At 40.6% G+C, this 17,023-nt stretch overlaps 1 protein-coding gene across 4 annotated transcripts in view; it reads right to left on the bottom strand.

Annotated features, from left to right (window-relative positions):
- Window positions 1-9,032: 9,032 nt before the first annotated feature.
- ZNF804B (zinc finger protein 804B) overlaps window positions 9,033-17,023 on the bottom strand; it is a 240,017-nt gene continuing 232,026 nt past the window's right edge. For all 4 annotated transcript variants that reach the window (XM_071805152.1, XM_071805151.1, XM_071805154.1 and 1 more), the window contains one exon: window positions 9,033-16,655. In XM_071805152.1, the coding sequence (XP_071661253.1) occupies window positions 12,965-16,655 (3,691 nt within the window). In that variant the 3' untranslated portion in view covers window positions 9,033-12,964. The remainder of the gene's footprint in view (window positions 16,656-17,023) is intronic.

Below are 17,023 nucleotides of genomic sequence, written 5' to 3' on the forward strand. Positions count from 1 at the left end.
CCTGGTCTTCTTTGGAGCAACAGGTCTGCAGATGAAAAGTCTCCTTCTTAGACTAAGATGCCATCTACAGAAAGTTCCTCAGGGATTGAGGAATCTCTTGAGTTGCATTATTTGTGATTGTATCTTCTGGGGACGTTTGAGAGTCCTCACTTTGCGAGTGGGTAGGTGGACATTTTGGACCATCATTCTAAAGTTTTAGGGATCCCCTGAGTCTGAATTAGCTATGTAGTATTTGAACTCCCAACTGGTATCTGAATCTGTGTTTTATAATGTTGGAGTGCTGAATGATTTTGGTTAAACCCCATCTCTAGTTGGTTCTCTATTCTGATTAGAATAAAGTCTGTTTTGAGCATATCGTCTGCCTGAACTGAATTTTGTGGTGCTTCTGTGACACATTTGTACAGTTATTCTTTATTTTTCATCACTACCTGATCCTGTTTGCCTTGGGACTTCACAGGGAGCAGAGATGGAAAAAAAAAATAGTTTTATGAAAGTTACAACATACCACAAGTGAAAAATCACCTAGAATTTTTGTCTTAATTTTATTCACATCAGTAGTTGCAGCTGCTCATGTGAGGTCTTATTTGAGCTTGCAAATCTCCCTAGCTTTATTCATCATGAGTCAAACCTTTCCTTGGTGTTCTCTGCACCCTTTGGAATTAACATACATTTTCTCCAGGTGTTGCAAATCTGACATTGCTCTTTAGACTTTGCACATGCCCTTTTTTTTTTTTTTGCCTTTATTGTTTACAGGCAGCCTTTGTTCTCATTTGCTTCTTTCTACTCTATTTCAGCACTGTTACTGGCCCTCAGCATTTGAGAATCTCTCTTGTGAAAAGCTAGTGGGGTCTGGCAACATTGAGATGAAAGACAAAATTATTTTCAACTCATAAGCTCTGATCATAACCCATAATAAGATTCATTATTATTATACCTCACCATGACCCACATAATTTCCAATAAAAATCACCTAAGAAGCGTGTATTTGAGAAAAATAAAACCACGGAATTTAGCATTTGAAAAAATACAGTCACAGAACAAAACTAAGAGAGGAAAACTCATGGGGGGGAAAGCTCATTGCTAAGGATTAAACTTATAATATGTCAGCAGTAGATACCAGCGCTGTAATTACAGATGATTGTAATAAAAGCATTAAGTCACAGTGACCTTTCAAGAAATTAGTGGTAAACTAAAAAGTAGATCAAAAATCATTTCAATTAATTGTGTTGTGTTTTTTTTTTTTTTTTTCCAGTTTCTCAATTGTCTGTGTGTGAGAGAGAGAAATGTAATATAGTCCTGACAACTGTTCTGTGTACTTCAGGGATCGGTTGCATGCTATAGATAAGACAGAAAAAAATCCAATACTGTGTGAGCAGGAAATTTGTCCCAGTTGACAACTAGCACCTTAAACAACATGTAGTGTTAACTTTTCTCTTAGAACATTCAAGTTTTTCAGATGTGGATTTCTATCCCTGTATCTGACTGTCTTTATTTGGAACTGAAATTAACAGGATCATCATTTAAGCAGAAGAGACTACCTGCATTTCCACCTTCAAACTCATAGGTTCTGCAGCCCTCTGGAGAATACAATCCACTTGAAAATGAAGTGCACTCCTGAGAAGACTGAAATTTTTTGAGAGAAATCCTGGCTTATATAAGCAAGGAGCAAACATTTCTAGTGTTTTCACCTTCTCTGATGAAGGTATCACAGTATCACAGTATGTTTGGGATTGGAAGGGACCTCGAAAGGTCATCTAGTCCAATCCCCCTGCTGGAGCAGGAACGCCTAGGTGAGGTCACACAGGAATGTGTCCAGGTGGGCTTTGAATGTCTCCAGAGTAGGAGACTCCACAACCTCCCTGGGTAACCTGTTCCAGTGCTCTGTCACCCTCACTGAGAAGAAGTTTTTTCTCAAATTTAAGTGGAACCTCCTGTGTTCCAGCTTGATCCCATTACCCCTTGTCCTATCATTGTTCGCCACCGAGAAGAGCTTGGCTCCATTCTCATGGCGCTCACCCTTTATATATTTATAAACATTAATAAGGTCACCCCTCAGTCTCCTCCAAACTAAAGAGACCCAGCTCCCTCAGTCTTTCCTCATAAGGGAGATGCTCCACTCCCTTAATCATCTTTGTTGCCCTACGCTGGACCCTCTCCAGCAGTTCCCTGTCCTTCTTGAACTGAGGGGTCCAGAACTGGACACAATATTTCAGATGGGGTCTCACGAGGGCAGAGTAGAGGGGAAGGAGGACCTCTCTCAATCTACTGACCACCCCCATTGTAATACACCCGAGGATGCCATTGGCCTTCCTGGCCACAAGGGCACAGTGCTGGCTCATGGTCATCCTGTTGTCCACCAGGACCCCCAGGTCCCTTTCCCCTACACTGCTCTCTAATATGTAATTTCCCAACCTATACTGGAATCTGGGGTTGTTCCTGCCCAGATGCAGGACTCTACACTTTCCCTTGTTAAATTTCATCAGGTTATTCCCCACCCAACCCTCCAGCCTGTTCAGGTCCCGCTGGATGGCAGCACAGCCTTCTGGCATGTCAGCCACTGCTCCCAGCTTAGTGTCATCAGCAAACTTTGCTGATAGTACACTCAATTCCCTCGTCCAAATTGTTAATGAATATATTGAATAATATTGGCCCCAGTACTGACCCCTGAGGCACTCCACTAGATACTGGCCTCCAACTGGACTCCGCACCATTGACCACCACTCTCTGGCTTCTCTCTTTAAGCCAGTTTGCAACCCACCTCACTACTCTATTGTCTAGACCACACCTCCTCAATTTAGCTGTGAGGATGCTGTGAGGGACTGTGTCAAAGGCTTTACTGAAGTCAAGGTAGACCACATCCACCGCTCTGCCATCATCCATCCACCTTGTTACATTCTCATAAAAGGCTATGAGGTTGGTCAAGCATGACTTACCCTTGGTAAAGCCATGCTGACTGCCCCTAATGATCCTCTTATCCCTAATATGCCTTGAGATGACACCAAGGATAAGCTGTTCCATTACTTTCCCAGGGACAGAGGTGAGGCTGACCGGTCTATAATTACTCAGGTCCTCCTTCTTGCCCTTTTTGAAGACTGGAGTGACATTTGCTTTCCTCCAATCCTCGGGCACCTCTCCCGTTTCCCAAGACTTGGCAAAAATGATGGAGAGTGGTCCAGCAATGACTTCAACCAGCTCCCTCAGCACCCACGGGTGCATCCCATCTGGACCCATGGATTTATGGATGTCCAGACTATTTAATTGCTCCCTAACACAGTCCTCATCGACTAAACCAAACTCCTCCATTGACCTGGCTTCATCCAGGGTCTCAGGGGTACAGGGCTCCCCAGGACAGCGTCCAGCAGGGTAGACAGAGACAAAGAAGGCATTCAGCAATTCTGCCTTCTCTGTGTCTTCCGCCACCAGGGCACCCACCTCATTCATCAGTGGGCCTACATTGCCTCTGGTATTAGTTTTATCTGCTGTCCTTGACCTCTCTCGCCAGCTGTAATTCTAAGGAGGCCTTGGCTATCCTAGCTGCCTTCCTACATCCTCTAACAGCAGCCTCATATTCCTCTCAAGTGGCCAGCCCCTGCTTCCATGACCTGTAAACTCTCCTCTTCTGCGTGAGCATACCCAACAGATCCCTATTCAACCACGCAGGCCTCCTGGCTCCCTTCCTCGACTTCCTACGTGTGGGGATGCTCTGATCCTGAGCATGGAAGAAGCAATCTCTGAATGCAATCCAGCTCTCTTGGGCCCCTTTTCCTTCAAGCAGTCTTGCCCATGGGATTTCCCCCAGCAATTGCTTGAAAAGGCCGAAATTAGCCCTGCCAAAGTCCAGGGTTGCAATTCTACTTGTTATTCTGTTCCTGCCACACGAGATGCTGAACTCCACCATCTCGTGGTCACTGCAACCCAGGCAACCCTCAACCTTTGCTGCTTCGACCAGACCCTCTTTGTTAGTGAGGATGAGATCTAGCAGTGTACCTCTCCTGGTCGGCTCCTCCACCATCTGCGTGAGGAAGTTATCATAAATCCACTGGAGGAACCTCCTGGACTGTGGCTGGCTGGCTGAATGGTCCTTCCAGCAAACATCAGGGAAGTTAAAATCACCCACAGCAACCAGGGCCTGTGACTGTGAGGCCACTCTCAGCCGCGCATAGAAGGTCTCATCAACTTCCTCAGTCTGATCTGGTGGCCTGTAATAGACACCTACAGCCGTATCACCCCTGCCAGCCTGTCCCTTGATCCTGACCCATACACTCTCAACTTTTTCTTCATCCACTCACATAGAGAGCAACTCCACCACCACGCCTGGCTGACCTGTCTTTCCTGAAAAGGACGTAGCCATCCATGACCACATTCCAGTCATGTGAACTGTCCTACCACGTTTCTGTAATTGCCACCAGATCATAATCTCCCGACCAAACATAGGATTCTAACTCCTCCTGCTTATTCCCCATGCTGCACGCATTGGTGTACAGGCATTTCAGGGAGCGAGCAGAGCACACCAATTTCTCCCTAGGGGCACAGGAGGCCACCCGGTCCTCATCTGTTTTAGAATGGTAGGGCTTTCCACTTCACAACAATGTGGACAGCTGACAGGTAAACATTTCCTGGGCAGCTTGCACCTTCTAAGCACGAGGGACAGGGGAAAAAGACTCCCTGTTTTGGGAAACCTGCAGTATTTCAACCATGAAGACATTCAACAATTGATTAAAGATACTTCCTATCTGCACATCTTTCCTTTGATTTACATGCAAAATTATATGTCAGGGTATAAGTTTCTACTAGATGCAATTGTACATCCTTAAGAAGACACACATTTCCTCCCCAACACAGACACACATAGCTATTTCTATTAAATTCTTTAGGGTTTCCTACTGGGCTCGCAGAAAGCAGCCCATAATTACCTACAGAAAAGAAGAAAGCAAATTGTAATTCAACCATTTTTGTGTAGAACTTATTGCTTTATATAGAAATAACCAGTTTATAACTGTCTGAGACTAATTGGTTCATTCCATTCACAATGATTTATTTATTAATGTTGCTGATTTGTACACATACACAACTTGGAGTACACAGAACAATTCTATATATAAAATTGATAAATACATTTAATTTATTGATTTGCAAATGACAAATTTATTTGGTCTAAAAAGTTTATTGGTTCATAAGAATGAAATATTGATTTTTGTGTGCAATAGAAGTTTTAGATGTGCACTTAACTAAAGGCAGCAGAACTGCTTACACGGCTTGGTGGAAGTCTCTCAAGCTTTTCAACCTTATCTCTATATTGAGGGGTTTATAACTAGATCATAAAAAATGAACTTGGGCTGAGTCTTCTTTTAAGACAGTCATGTATCTACTGCTTGACATCTCAGTCAAGAGCAATGTTATGCAGATTCACAAGACAGATTGGTCACCGTTAAGCTATACATGTTTAGAATACATACCCATTACTGTAAGTGAAGATTTATTTCTGTCTGTAATTTCTACAATTCCCTATTTGGCTTCTGTGTTTTCTATTAAGGAAAATAATGTGTTTATTGAAGAATAATAAAAAGTATTTTAAAACTGCTGCATGCTTTATGGACAAGTAAGGTGCTGACTTAAGGCTCGCCCTGGTTGTCCTGAAGACAGTGGGAGTATTTCCATGACCTGAAATGTTCATGAGTTAATTCCCCTTAGCCCTGGGGCAGAGAAACATTCAAGCACATCACAACAGTGTGTTCCAATCTCAGCAAGGCAGCAGTGCAGTTAACTGACATGCAGATTCCTGTTATCCCCACACGCATGATTATCATTGTGCCTAGTGTCTAGAAAGAGCAAAGTAATGAGCTGCATTCCCAATGATTCTTTGTATTTCTGTATAAAGTTTATATTAAGACGCTTATTTTGCATACTAAGGTTATGCACTGAAGTGGAAGACTTCCCACCAGAGTGAAGGAAAGATTTTGCTGACATTACATTGGGACACAAGTACTCATTGTTATCTCTGAAGAAAATTGTCCAAATATGTTTTCAGCCTCCCTTCCTCTGCTGTTCTCTCTTTTACTGTCCTGTCTCAGTCTCATTTGCCTCTTTGTCTCTGCTGATGTGATTGATTGTAGGACTAAACAGTGACGCAGAACACAGTATAGAGAAAAAAAAAAAGAAAGGAGGAGGGGAGGGGAGGGGAGGGGAGGGGAGGGGAGGGGAGGGGAGGGGAGGGGAGGGGAGAAAAACCCACTGCAATGTGGGAGTTGAAACCTGTGCTGGGTGGTTGAGGAGGAGATGGAATATCTTTAAAATCAGCCTTGCGTGTCTGGATCCTGAGTGAGTTGGTTATAGCCAGATAAGCCATTATATTTTGCAATCATATTCATTTTGTATTCTGCATGGCTGAGTGACACCACTGCCTAGCCTGTGCCCAAGAGCCAGATGCATTTTGGCTGCAGTACTTACCACTGTGATAGAAGAAGCCACGGGTACTCAACTCAGGCTTACAGGAAGCCTTCAGAGATCAGGGAGATCTGGGTAGACACTGAGGGAAACAATATGTCCAAAAAGAATGCTGTTCCCCAGCTGAGATCCTGTGGAGTGGAGTCTTTGTAAGGCTAGACACTGCACTGAAAAAACATTGTAACTGAGGGAAGCAAAAAAGAGTGTCTTAAAGCTAAACATAGACATTAGTATCTACAAAAATGTTTTCTTTTATACTGTCTCTAAATTTTTTATTGAGTTTCCCATTTTTAAATTATAGAAAATGTTTATTTTTTCCTACAAAAAGTCTCTCGGTCTAGTGATATGAGACATTTAAAGTCTGGTAAAACATTTGTTTTTCATTCTCAAGGAAGTAGCAGCCCTAAATCTGGCTTTGGCCTTAATAGATTAATTGTGGTATAGAGAAAAATAAAAATTAAAAAAAAATCAGCTTAGGCTCAACTGTTAAACGAATCCGGGATTCAAGATAGTTATACCAAGAACAGGAAGGTGCGGACATCTTCATTTCTTCACATATTACACCCTAGTCAACAGGATCACTGTGCATTTAACAATGATAGAATCATACTATTCTATGATTTCAGTTGGAAGAGACCCTCAGGATCATTGAGTCCAACCATAACCTAACTCTAGCACTAAACTGTGTCCCTAAGAACCTTGTCTAAATGCCTTTTAGACACCTTCAGGGATGGTGCCCCCATAACTTCCCTGAGCAACCTATTCCAATGCCTTCTTTCTATGAAGAATTTTTGTCCTAATACCCAACCTAAACCTCCCCTCATGCAACTTGAGACCATTTCCTCTTGTCCTATCACTTGCTACTTGGGAGAAGAGACCAACACCCTCCATGCTACAAGCTCCTTTCAGGTAGTTGCAGAGAGCGATAAGGTCTCCCCTCAGTCTCCTTTTCTCCAGGCTAAACAGCCCCAGTTCCCTCAGCTGCTCTTCATCAGACTTCTCCAGACCCCTCACCAGCTCCATCACCCTCCTCTGCACTCTCTCCAGCACCTCAATGCCCTTCCTATGATGAAGGGCCCAAAACTGAACACAGGATTCAAGGTGGGACCTCACCAGCACCAAGTACAGTGGCACAATCACTTCCTTAGTCCTACTGGCCACACTATTCCTGATAGAAACCAGGATGCTATTGGCCTTTTTGGCCACCTGGGCACACTGCTGGCTCATATTCAGCCAGTTGTCAATCAACACCCCCAGATTCCTTTCTGCAAGGCTTTCCAGCCACTCTTCCCTGAGCCTGTAGCTCTGCCTGGGGTTGTTGTGGCCCAAGTGTAGGATCCAGCACTCAACCTTGTTAAACCTCATACAATTGGCCTCAGCTTATGGATCCAGCTGGTCCAGATCCCTCTGTATGGCCATCCTACGCTCCAGCAGATCAACACTCCCACCCAGTTTGGTGTTGTCTGCAAACTTACTAAGGGTGCACTCAATCCCCTCCTCCAGATCATTGACAAAGTGATTAAACAGGAGTGACCCCACTACTAAGCCCTGGAGAACACCTGGATTTGACTCCATTCACCACAACTCGTTGGACCTGGCCATCCAGCCAGTTCTTTATCCATCACAGAGTACACCCATCCAGGTCATGAGTTACCATCTTCTCCAGAAGAATACTGTGGGATGCAGTGTCAAAGGCCTTACTGAAGTCCAAGTACACAGCATTCACAGCCTTTCCTTCATCTACTAGTTGGGTCACCTTGTCCCACAGCTACTAGGTGTGTCACAACAAACAGATAAGATCTGGTCTCAACTGGAAGCCTACTATAGATAACAGTTAATGGTATAGATATTAATTGGTAGGGGTTTTCCTTTAGACGTGCCACACTTTTTATTTGTTTGTCCAATTCTGAATTTTGTTTTTATTATGAAACAACTTGGTGAAGAAACACAATTGAATGGACTCGGATACTTTATGTCGATTATGACTCTGTTGATTTGCTGTGATTTCAAGATTTTATCAAATTTTTATCAAGTCTGAGTGAGTGCATGGTAAATTAATTTGGTCTCAGAGATTGACCAAGGTTGTCTTTGTGCTTGCCTGGAGACATGAAACTTCTGAAACTGTCTGTTGATGGCCTTACGATTACTATTAGTACTGCATCAGTGCCTGGGACCTCCAAAGCTGAGTACCTATATGACAAAATCAAAGCGTTGTATTAGCTTGTAATGTAAATAAAAGATAGAAGGAAACAGAAAAAACAGACAAACTGGAAAAAGGGAAAGCACAAAAAAAAATACTTGTCATGACTACAGTAAGTTTTAAAGAATGGTGAAAAAATAAATAAATAATCCATTTGTGGATCCTACTGTTTGCTTCTTTAGCAAAGGACCTTCTACACAAGCATTAGGAATCATAGCTCAGAGACACTATTTGGGGAACCTGACAGGTGAGTTATGAGTGTAGTTCTAAATAAACTGATTAGTGCATAAAAATATCCAAGAGGATGATGATCCATTACAAGTACTTGCAAAAAACACATAGATAGAATATATTTTTTTAAGGAATATTTATTTTCAGTTCCATTTAAACAACCCACTTTTGTAACACATACTAAAATCTTTAGGAAACATTCTAAGAAATGTCAGGATTAGAGCCACAGGGATGAATTAAATGCATTTCAGTTCTGCAGATTAAAATACAGAATATGTTTGCATCATTCTGCATTTTATTAAGATGCTGCCTTTTGGTATGCTTTACATTAAAAATACATGACTGACACTCTTTATACCAGTAAGCCTTTTTATTGAAAAAAAAAAATTATTGCATTAAACTACATTCCCAGGAATTTCTTGAATAACCTAAAAAAAAGCCGCATTGCATGTACAATAGTGCAATTCACTTCGCTACTGTATAATATAAAACACTTTATACAGAGAATACAAAACAAAATTACTAGTTTACATATTATACTAGCCAGAGTATTATCCGGTTTCAAATATAAACTTAACACTTTTAAAATCAACCTGGTCAAATGGCATTTTTATGTAAATCTGCACAACAAATATACATGTTAAATGTATTTCAGAAGTACCTCAATTACAAAAAAAGAAAAAAAATAACCCCCCCCACAAAAACCCCACAAAACCCCCCAAACCAAACCAACCAACCACCCAACCAAACAAAACAAGAAAAAAACAAAACCAAATTTATTATTGTATAACTCAGGAAACTTCTGTTGTTGGAATTTTACAGTGTGGGTGGCCTGTTTCCTTAGATTATGTATCAACAATATACAATCAAGCTAAAAGAGATCATTATTAACTTGGAGGGTATATGTCTCTCCCACCAGGATACTGTAAATCTTTTAAAAATCAGTCTGGATAAAAGCTAAATTGTAGCACGGCTCAATACATCAGGCTCAATTATGCTTTAATAATAATAATAATAATAATAATAATGATACATATTTAAAGGACATTACTGCTGAAAAATAAATATGGCAGCAAGTAGAGCAAATATATCATCTCAGCTCTCCTGATTTTATTACATTTCTGCAAGAAAAATCCCTTCTGTGTACTAAGAATAATTTTGGATTTTTACTATTGTGCTGTTTCTGTTCCTTCTTAAACTCTCTTTTTTTTTTTTTTTTTTCCATAAGTACCTCTCAAAATCCTATTTCCCACTGTTCCAATAAATAAATTTAATCTTTATTGTCTATTAATTTGCCTTACCAGATCATCCTTGTTGATATATACAATGATGTAGGGGCACCCTATGATTTAGGTCCTTCCTAGAATCCCATTGTATTGTGCATACATTAAGGGAACATATATAACTATTTTCCATAAATGAGTTACATAGTTGAATGTTGTTAAGTTTCAGTTGGTCAGGTTTCTTGACATAGAAATTTTTACAATATTAACATTGGCTGTAAGAAACAGAGATACAAAATGTGTGTGTACAAACTGAACATGAGATTAGCATTTCTTCTGTTACAGTTTTTTCTCTTGGCGTTATCTACTTAGGATTCAAATAAACTCTTATTTACAGTGACAACAATTGAGGGGTTTTTTTGACTAGCAATGAAACTGTGCCCATAAATTTAAATTTTTTCAGGACTGGAAATTAATCTTTTAGGCTGGTATTATCCCTGAACTGGTGGTAGTGGCTGTGCAGCTCAGTCGTCCTCTTCCAGGGCACAGATTGATCTGCTCCTTTCAACATCCAATTCAGAATGTTTCTACAGAACTACAACTGATGTTTCCAAGTGTCCAAGTGAGTGAGGGATCTCCATCTGAGCAAGCAAGTACTAACTTTCAGAGGTGTTAAGTCACATTCAGTGAAATATGTTTGATTCTCAGAAAACAGAGTTTCTGAAGTCTAGAAATTATATGTTAATTGAGACCTAATTTGGGGAAGATTTTCAGACAAAAAATGAAAGAAGGAATTTTAAAACTGTGAAAATATTTATTTCTAACATCTTTCCCAAAGAAAATTTCTGACTTCCTTAATTCTGAAGCAATAATTTTGATTAAAAAAAATCCCAACAATTAAAATGAGAAAATTAAACCATAAAGATAAGTAACTCCAAAATGGCACAAATCCATTTCAGTAAAGCTGGAAGTCCAAACAGAAGATATGCAAAGGTGCTAGTTTCACCAAACTTTTTCAATACAAAATGTTTTGCTTTTGCTAGATCTCCAGATTTTTTCCTGACAGCTTTTATTCAATGTCTAAAATGTTAAGTATCCAAAAAAATTTTAGCTTTGAAAATCAACTAAAAAACAAGCAGTCACAACTTGTAAAGACATTTGAACAGCTTGGCATGACAGCAGTTTATGCTGAAGCAGCTTCTTTTAGAAATTAAAATAATTCTATTTTATTGCAATTGATCAATTTAGTTTGATTAAAAATAAGTTAGAAAATTGTTTCTAAGTTGTATTTTAAATAACCAACTTAACTGAAATTAGATTTTTCAATGTCTTTAGATAGCCAAATATAATGGAATGAAGTCCTACAAAATTTTCTGCATGTGTTTTATATAAATTCTGAAAGATACATTATTAGTCGTGTACTACATTATTGTAAACGAAATGAAATAATTTCAAAAGTTTCTAATCCGAGCATACAAGTAATGGCTGTCAGACTGTTCACTGTCCAAATACGTTGGGAAGCATGCCTGCAGTCTAACCAAAATTAAGAACCTCGTTTCATGCTAAATATCCCATGGTGAGTAGGAAACGTTCTAAAGATAGTCAAAATGCGCCATTCAAAGAGATGCTGAAGCCCTCACCTATTTCCAGATACACAGTTATTAATAGCAATTTCAATCCCATGTTACCCTGAAGTTGGATACGCGCATTCAAACATTGCAGATTCAGAACTTCAATTTATATGTTGAGTGTTTGGGAAGCCATGTGAAAATATAGACTTACTTGATTAGATTCAATATACTTTGAAATGCTGTAAACTGGCATGGTTGTCTATGAGATTTGACCTGAAGAATCAGTTTCCTCTCAGAATTTTACTTGTGGATTTTTATGAACTTCGGCACGATTTTATAGGACCAGCCAATTGTTTACATTGTTTGTGAAAGGGATGAAACATTTTTACACATTCTTTGGGCAAGACTCTCCCACATGTCAGAGTTCTGTTTGGTAGGAAAGAAGTGTTGCAATCTTGGTCAAGGACATCTGGGGTTCAAGGCCAGCACTAGCTGCTTGGCAACTCTAGGCTGCTGTGTCCCACTCCTGACATACTCTACAGCCACAGGCAGGCAATGCCAAAGGACTTGGCTTCATTCACTTCTTTCCCTCACTGCCTTGGATGGCTGTCTCAGGGAGAAAAGCCACAGCCTGCTGTGCCAGCACAGATCCCCCTCTACACTAAGGGAATATTTTGTTACGTACTTGTGGCTAGACTGCAGTCCCTTTACACTGTACAAGCAACATATCTCAGTGGTAAAATCTTTGAGGTGTTGTTCTGACCCTCATCTCCCAGTCTTAACTCACCATGTATGACACTGAGGCTCCTCAGTTTTTTGGTCAGGAGACAGAACCAGGGACTTGTCCCACATGACTTATTTTTTGCTCAGTGTGGAATACCCTAAACAGACCAAGCACTATGCCATTGCATATACACAGTCGGAAAAGCAAATCTTTGAGCTGCTTTAAATTGTGCTGCTTTAAATCACTCAACAGTGTTGATATTCTTGGTCCTATTGTGTCTGGGTGCTGTGGTCTTATTCTTACTGACAGCCATAGACGTTACTTCAGGCTGTTCTTTCCAAACCTTCTGTTGAATGACACTAGCTGGACCCCATCCCCCTTGTGATACTATCATAAAAGGCTTTAAAAAAGAACTAAATCAACATTCATGTGCCATCAGCCAGACTGTGGACTCTAAAATATTTGCTGTTGTGCTCTCAGCAAAACAGTTTTCCCCTCAGACATGTGACTGAACACTGAATAATTTATTTTATTCAAATTTGGTTTCAGAGCCATGGTGTAATCATTTGGGCTAGTTTAAATAGTTAGAAACACTGAAAACTTCTTTTATTGTTGGTAACTGCTGGGTCTGGCTAGAGCAAGAATGGTGATGGGGCTCTTGCCCTTGGAATAATGGATGAACTAAGGGATTTGGATGTATAGCAGAATGTGTGGCTGCATTCAGGTGTGGTGTAAATAAGGCTGGGATATATGCAGTGTGTGGCAGTGCAGGAAGGGTCAGTGGGGAAGGGTGAAGGGTAGGGGTGGAGACAAAGTGCAATGGGTGTCCCGTCAGCAGAGCAGCGTGGGTGGGAATGAGGGCTGGCGCTAATGGGGGAAGCGATATAGGTGTGAAATGTGCCTGAGAGAGGGGGTGGAGGTGTGCTGGGGAGAGATGGCTGCCGTAGGGATGGACAGATGCCGAGACAGCAAAGCGTTGCAACAACGTGTGGTGGATGGTGGTGACAGTAGCGTGCTGCTGGACAGGTAGGGCAGGAACTGCTGGTGTTGCAGAGAAGGCAGCTGGTTCTGGGGCAGGCAAAACTTTCAGGTGTTTTGCCAGAAGTTGTTTCTGCATATGCTGCTGAGCTTGCAGCTGCAGCAACCTATATTTGTCTACTTCTTCTGGTGAAAATGTGATAGGCTGCTGTGTTAAAGGAGGGGAGGTGGATTTACTGTACACTTCTAGGTCATTTACTGTGTCATCATACTTCTGCATAGCATTTTCACAAAGAGAGTCTGAACTGCCTTCTGCACAGTTTGAGTCCATGTTTACATCATGTAGTTCTTCTTTGGTCTCTGTTGAATTAGCAACAACAGAATATCTATTAGGGGGAAAAGCACCAGGGAAATAATTTGGTACTGGGTCACAGCTTTGTATAAAGGGTTGCACTTCACTAATGAAGAGATTTGATTGTTCCTTTATTGCTGTGTTCGTTTTTATGCTTGGGCTCTGATAGCGTGTTCCTATTTGAATGATGTCTTTAAAAAGACAATGATTATAATCAGTGCCTGTTGAAAGAGCAACATTAGTTATCTCTGATGCTTCAAAGTTGTTTTTCTTCACACTGGTATCCAATGAACTGATTTCGTTATACCCCATGTCATTTTTACCTATGCTTAGCAGTTTCTCTGGTGAAGGTAACATTGCAGTGTCATCTACTGGTGACGAAAATTGAAAAGCAAAGTGACTTTGTGAGTGATCCTTTATTTCCACTCCACAAGTGTTTGAAAACTTCTCTGAATTTTGTGTTTGTTCCTGGGCTTTCTTGGACTGCACTCTTTCTAAAAGTAAGCTGGCTGTCAGTGACTTTCTTTTTCCACGTGTGTCTTTTGCCAGGTTTCCAGAAGAGCAGGAGGCAACATTTTTTGACTGACCATTCATATTCAGAGAGTCATAATGCACAGTTTCAGCTTTTCCTGGTTCAGAGTTAGAATCCCTTTCTGCATCCTCTTTTGTTTTGTTTTCACAGCTGTCAGTCTCTTTTGAGAAGAATTCTGAACTGCTATCTCTTGACATTCTGCTACTAGATGACCTTTCACTGCTTCTTGAATCTCTGGTGGAACAAATTTTGGAGCTATGGTAGCTTCTACTTTGACTGTGCACTTTGCAAAAAAGCTGGTGTCTACATCTGCTGTGTTTAGATCTGTCTCTGTGTTGTAAAACTTTATGTCTTGACCATCTTCGATATTTAATGGTGCCCCTCTGTGTACAGTTCCTTGTTCTGTGACTTCTACCATGACAATGATAATCCTCATCTGTACCTTCAGAAGCAAAAATACACTTCTGCTTTCTGTGTTTACATTTGTGCCTTTCAGCTGTCTTGCTTTTTCTTTTACAACAAAAAAGCAAAGTATTTCTGCTGTGATTATTCAATGTGGGACTCATATAGCTCAGGTAGCTACTTGTATCACTATCTGAAGTGTCAGAATAGCTGGAATGTCTGTCAGAAGAGGACCTTTGAGGACATGGGAATTTCCAGCATCTCATGCAACTTGCATCTCCTTCATTTTCCAAATACTTGCAGTTTGAACTGGATGTGTAATTAAGGGAACTTCCACTAGAGTCTTTTCCATTATCACTTATGTCACTGTTGCAGCTGACCACATCTTGAACGGATCTGCAGTCATTTTGCCTTTTACATTTTTCCTCAGAATAAATTAAATGACATTTTGCAGCTTTAGACTTTTTAATCCTAGACATAAAAGCAGAAAAGGAAATGCTTTCATTTCTAATGTTTTGTTTTTTTCTTTCACAGCTATGAAAATGGTGCTTTAAAGATCTTCTCAGTGGTTTTGTTTGAAGGCTTTTTTCTGTCACATAATCCTTTTGTGAGAGATCGAGGTAAGCAGGCACTTTGGGTATATTTTCATTCAGATAATCTGCAATGTATTTTTGACCATTTTCATTCATTTCTTTCCCTATGTCTGACTCAGCTTTTTGCTTCACCTTTCTTGGATTTAGGGAACCTTTCATCTTCTTTGGTTTCAACAAGTGATTATCTTGTTCATTTGACATTTGCTTGTGTTTTATTAAACCTGAGGCTTCATTTTCATCTGCAGTCTTATTTATAGAGTGCTCTTTACACCTTTCTTGGTTTGTTTCATGCTGTTTACCATCTCTGTGATTTAAAGAGAGTCTGAAGTCAAAATACAATGGATTACAGCCATATGAAATACAGGGCTCAGTTTTTGTAAACAAAAGTAACTCTGTGGGCCACTGTAGAGCAGTGGTGCCATCTTTGCTCACTACATGGAGGAAAGGTAATGCCTGGGGCTTAACCTCTTTAACCATGGTCTCCCTTGGAAGTGTTTCCATATTCCCATTTGTGGTTTCTGAACTCTCCAATGATCTTTCTTTTTTCACCATCCCAGGACTGTCATTAATGTTGCTTGCACATGGCAGCTGAGGCGCTGGCTGTTGAGGGAGCTCAGGTAACTGGTCAGGTAGGTGGCCACTGCTGTGCTTGCAGGTGTTCAGCTGTGTACAAAAATCACTAACCTGGTATGAAGGTGAAATAAGAGCTTCCAAAAATTGGTAAGACTCGTTCAAATGGCTTTCTTGCTCTGTTTCTCCAAGTGAACCAGAAAAATCCAAATTTGAAAGATGCATTCTGACTTTGGAAAATGAAGGATGAGCACTGACCTTTTCTTCTAGTTCTCTGTCACTGCTTTTATCATTTTCCTTTACCATTTTAGGTTTTGTAGCTACATGACTTGATACACAATTATCCAAATCCATTTGGTTTTGTGTAATAGGTGACCCTTCATCCAAGCTTGTTTTTACGTCTTCCTCCAAAACTGTGCCAGAACGACAGCCCTCAAGAGTTTGCTTTGCTTTATGGTTGGGAGATTCACTACAATCATTTCCTTCTTCAGAGTTCTCACTGAAGACTGATGCTGAGGACTCGAGCTTCAAATGGACCTTTTTAGAGAATGAGAAAGACACTCCTGCCCTTTGAGAAGCATTAGTCCTATCTGGGAACACTTGTGAGACTTGATTTCCAAGTGCATGGGGTCTTTCAGTGGAGGACTGGTGCCTACTTACTATAGGCTGCTGTTTCTTTAGTATGTTGCTGGAGAAACCTTGTCCTTTACTTATGGTGGTTCTTTGAGAACCGGTTGTGAACTTGCTGCCCTTGTACAAGAAAATACCATCTGGTGATTGCTGCTTTTCCACAACTAATCTGGGGGCTTTAAGCAGTGGTCCAGTTCCAGTGATGCTGTAAGGTAATTAAAAAAAAAAAAAGCTGTATTAAACAATCAAGACAGAACTCAGATTTGACAATGTCTGTCTGGTAAAGAGGCGTGTCACTCATGCTGTTACAGGGCAAAACTAAGTTTCTAGTTTCTAAAGGGTAAATGTGCAGTATAGTCCTGAGCTCACACCTCTATGTGGGCAAGACAGTCCTTACACACAGGAAATCATAAGATTCAAAGTCAGCACATTAATGCTCTTTTTCAGAATTATGTCCATGTACATGCAGAACAAACAATATTGTTTTTACTCTAAATTTATATAAATTACAAGTATGTGCTAAGTCTTGATTTTCTGAGACGCCACTGAAAAAGAAATTGTGCCTTCTTCAAA

This window comes from Patagioenas fasciata, chromosome 2 (genome assembly GCF_037038585.1).
Source record: "Patagioenas fasciata isolate bPatFas1 chromosome 2, bPatFas1.hap1, whole genome shotgun sequence".
Taxonomy (NCBI): Eukaryota; Metazoa; Chordata; class Aves; order Columbiformes; family Columbidae; genus Patagioenas; species Patagioenas fasciata.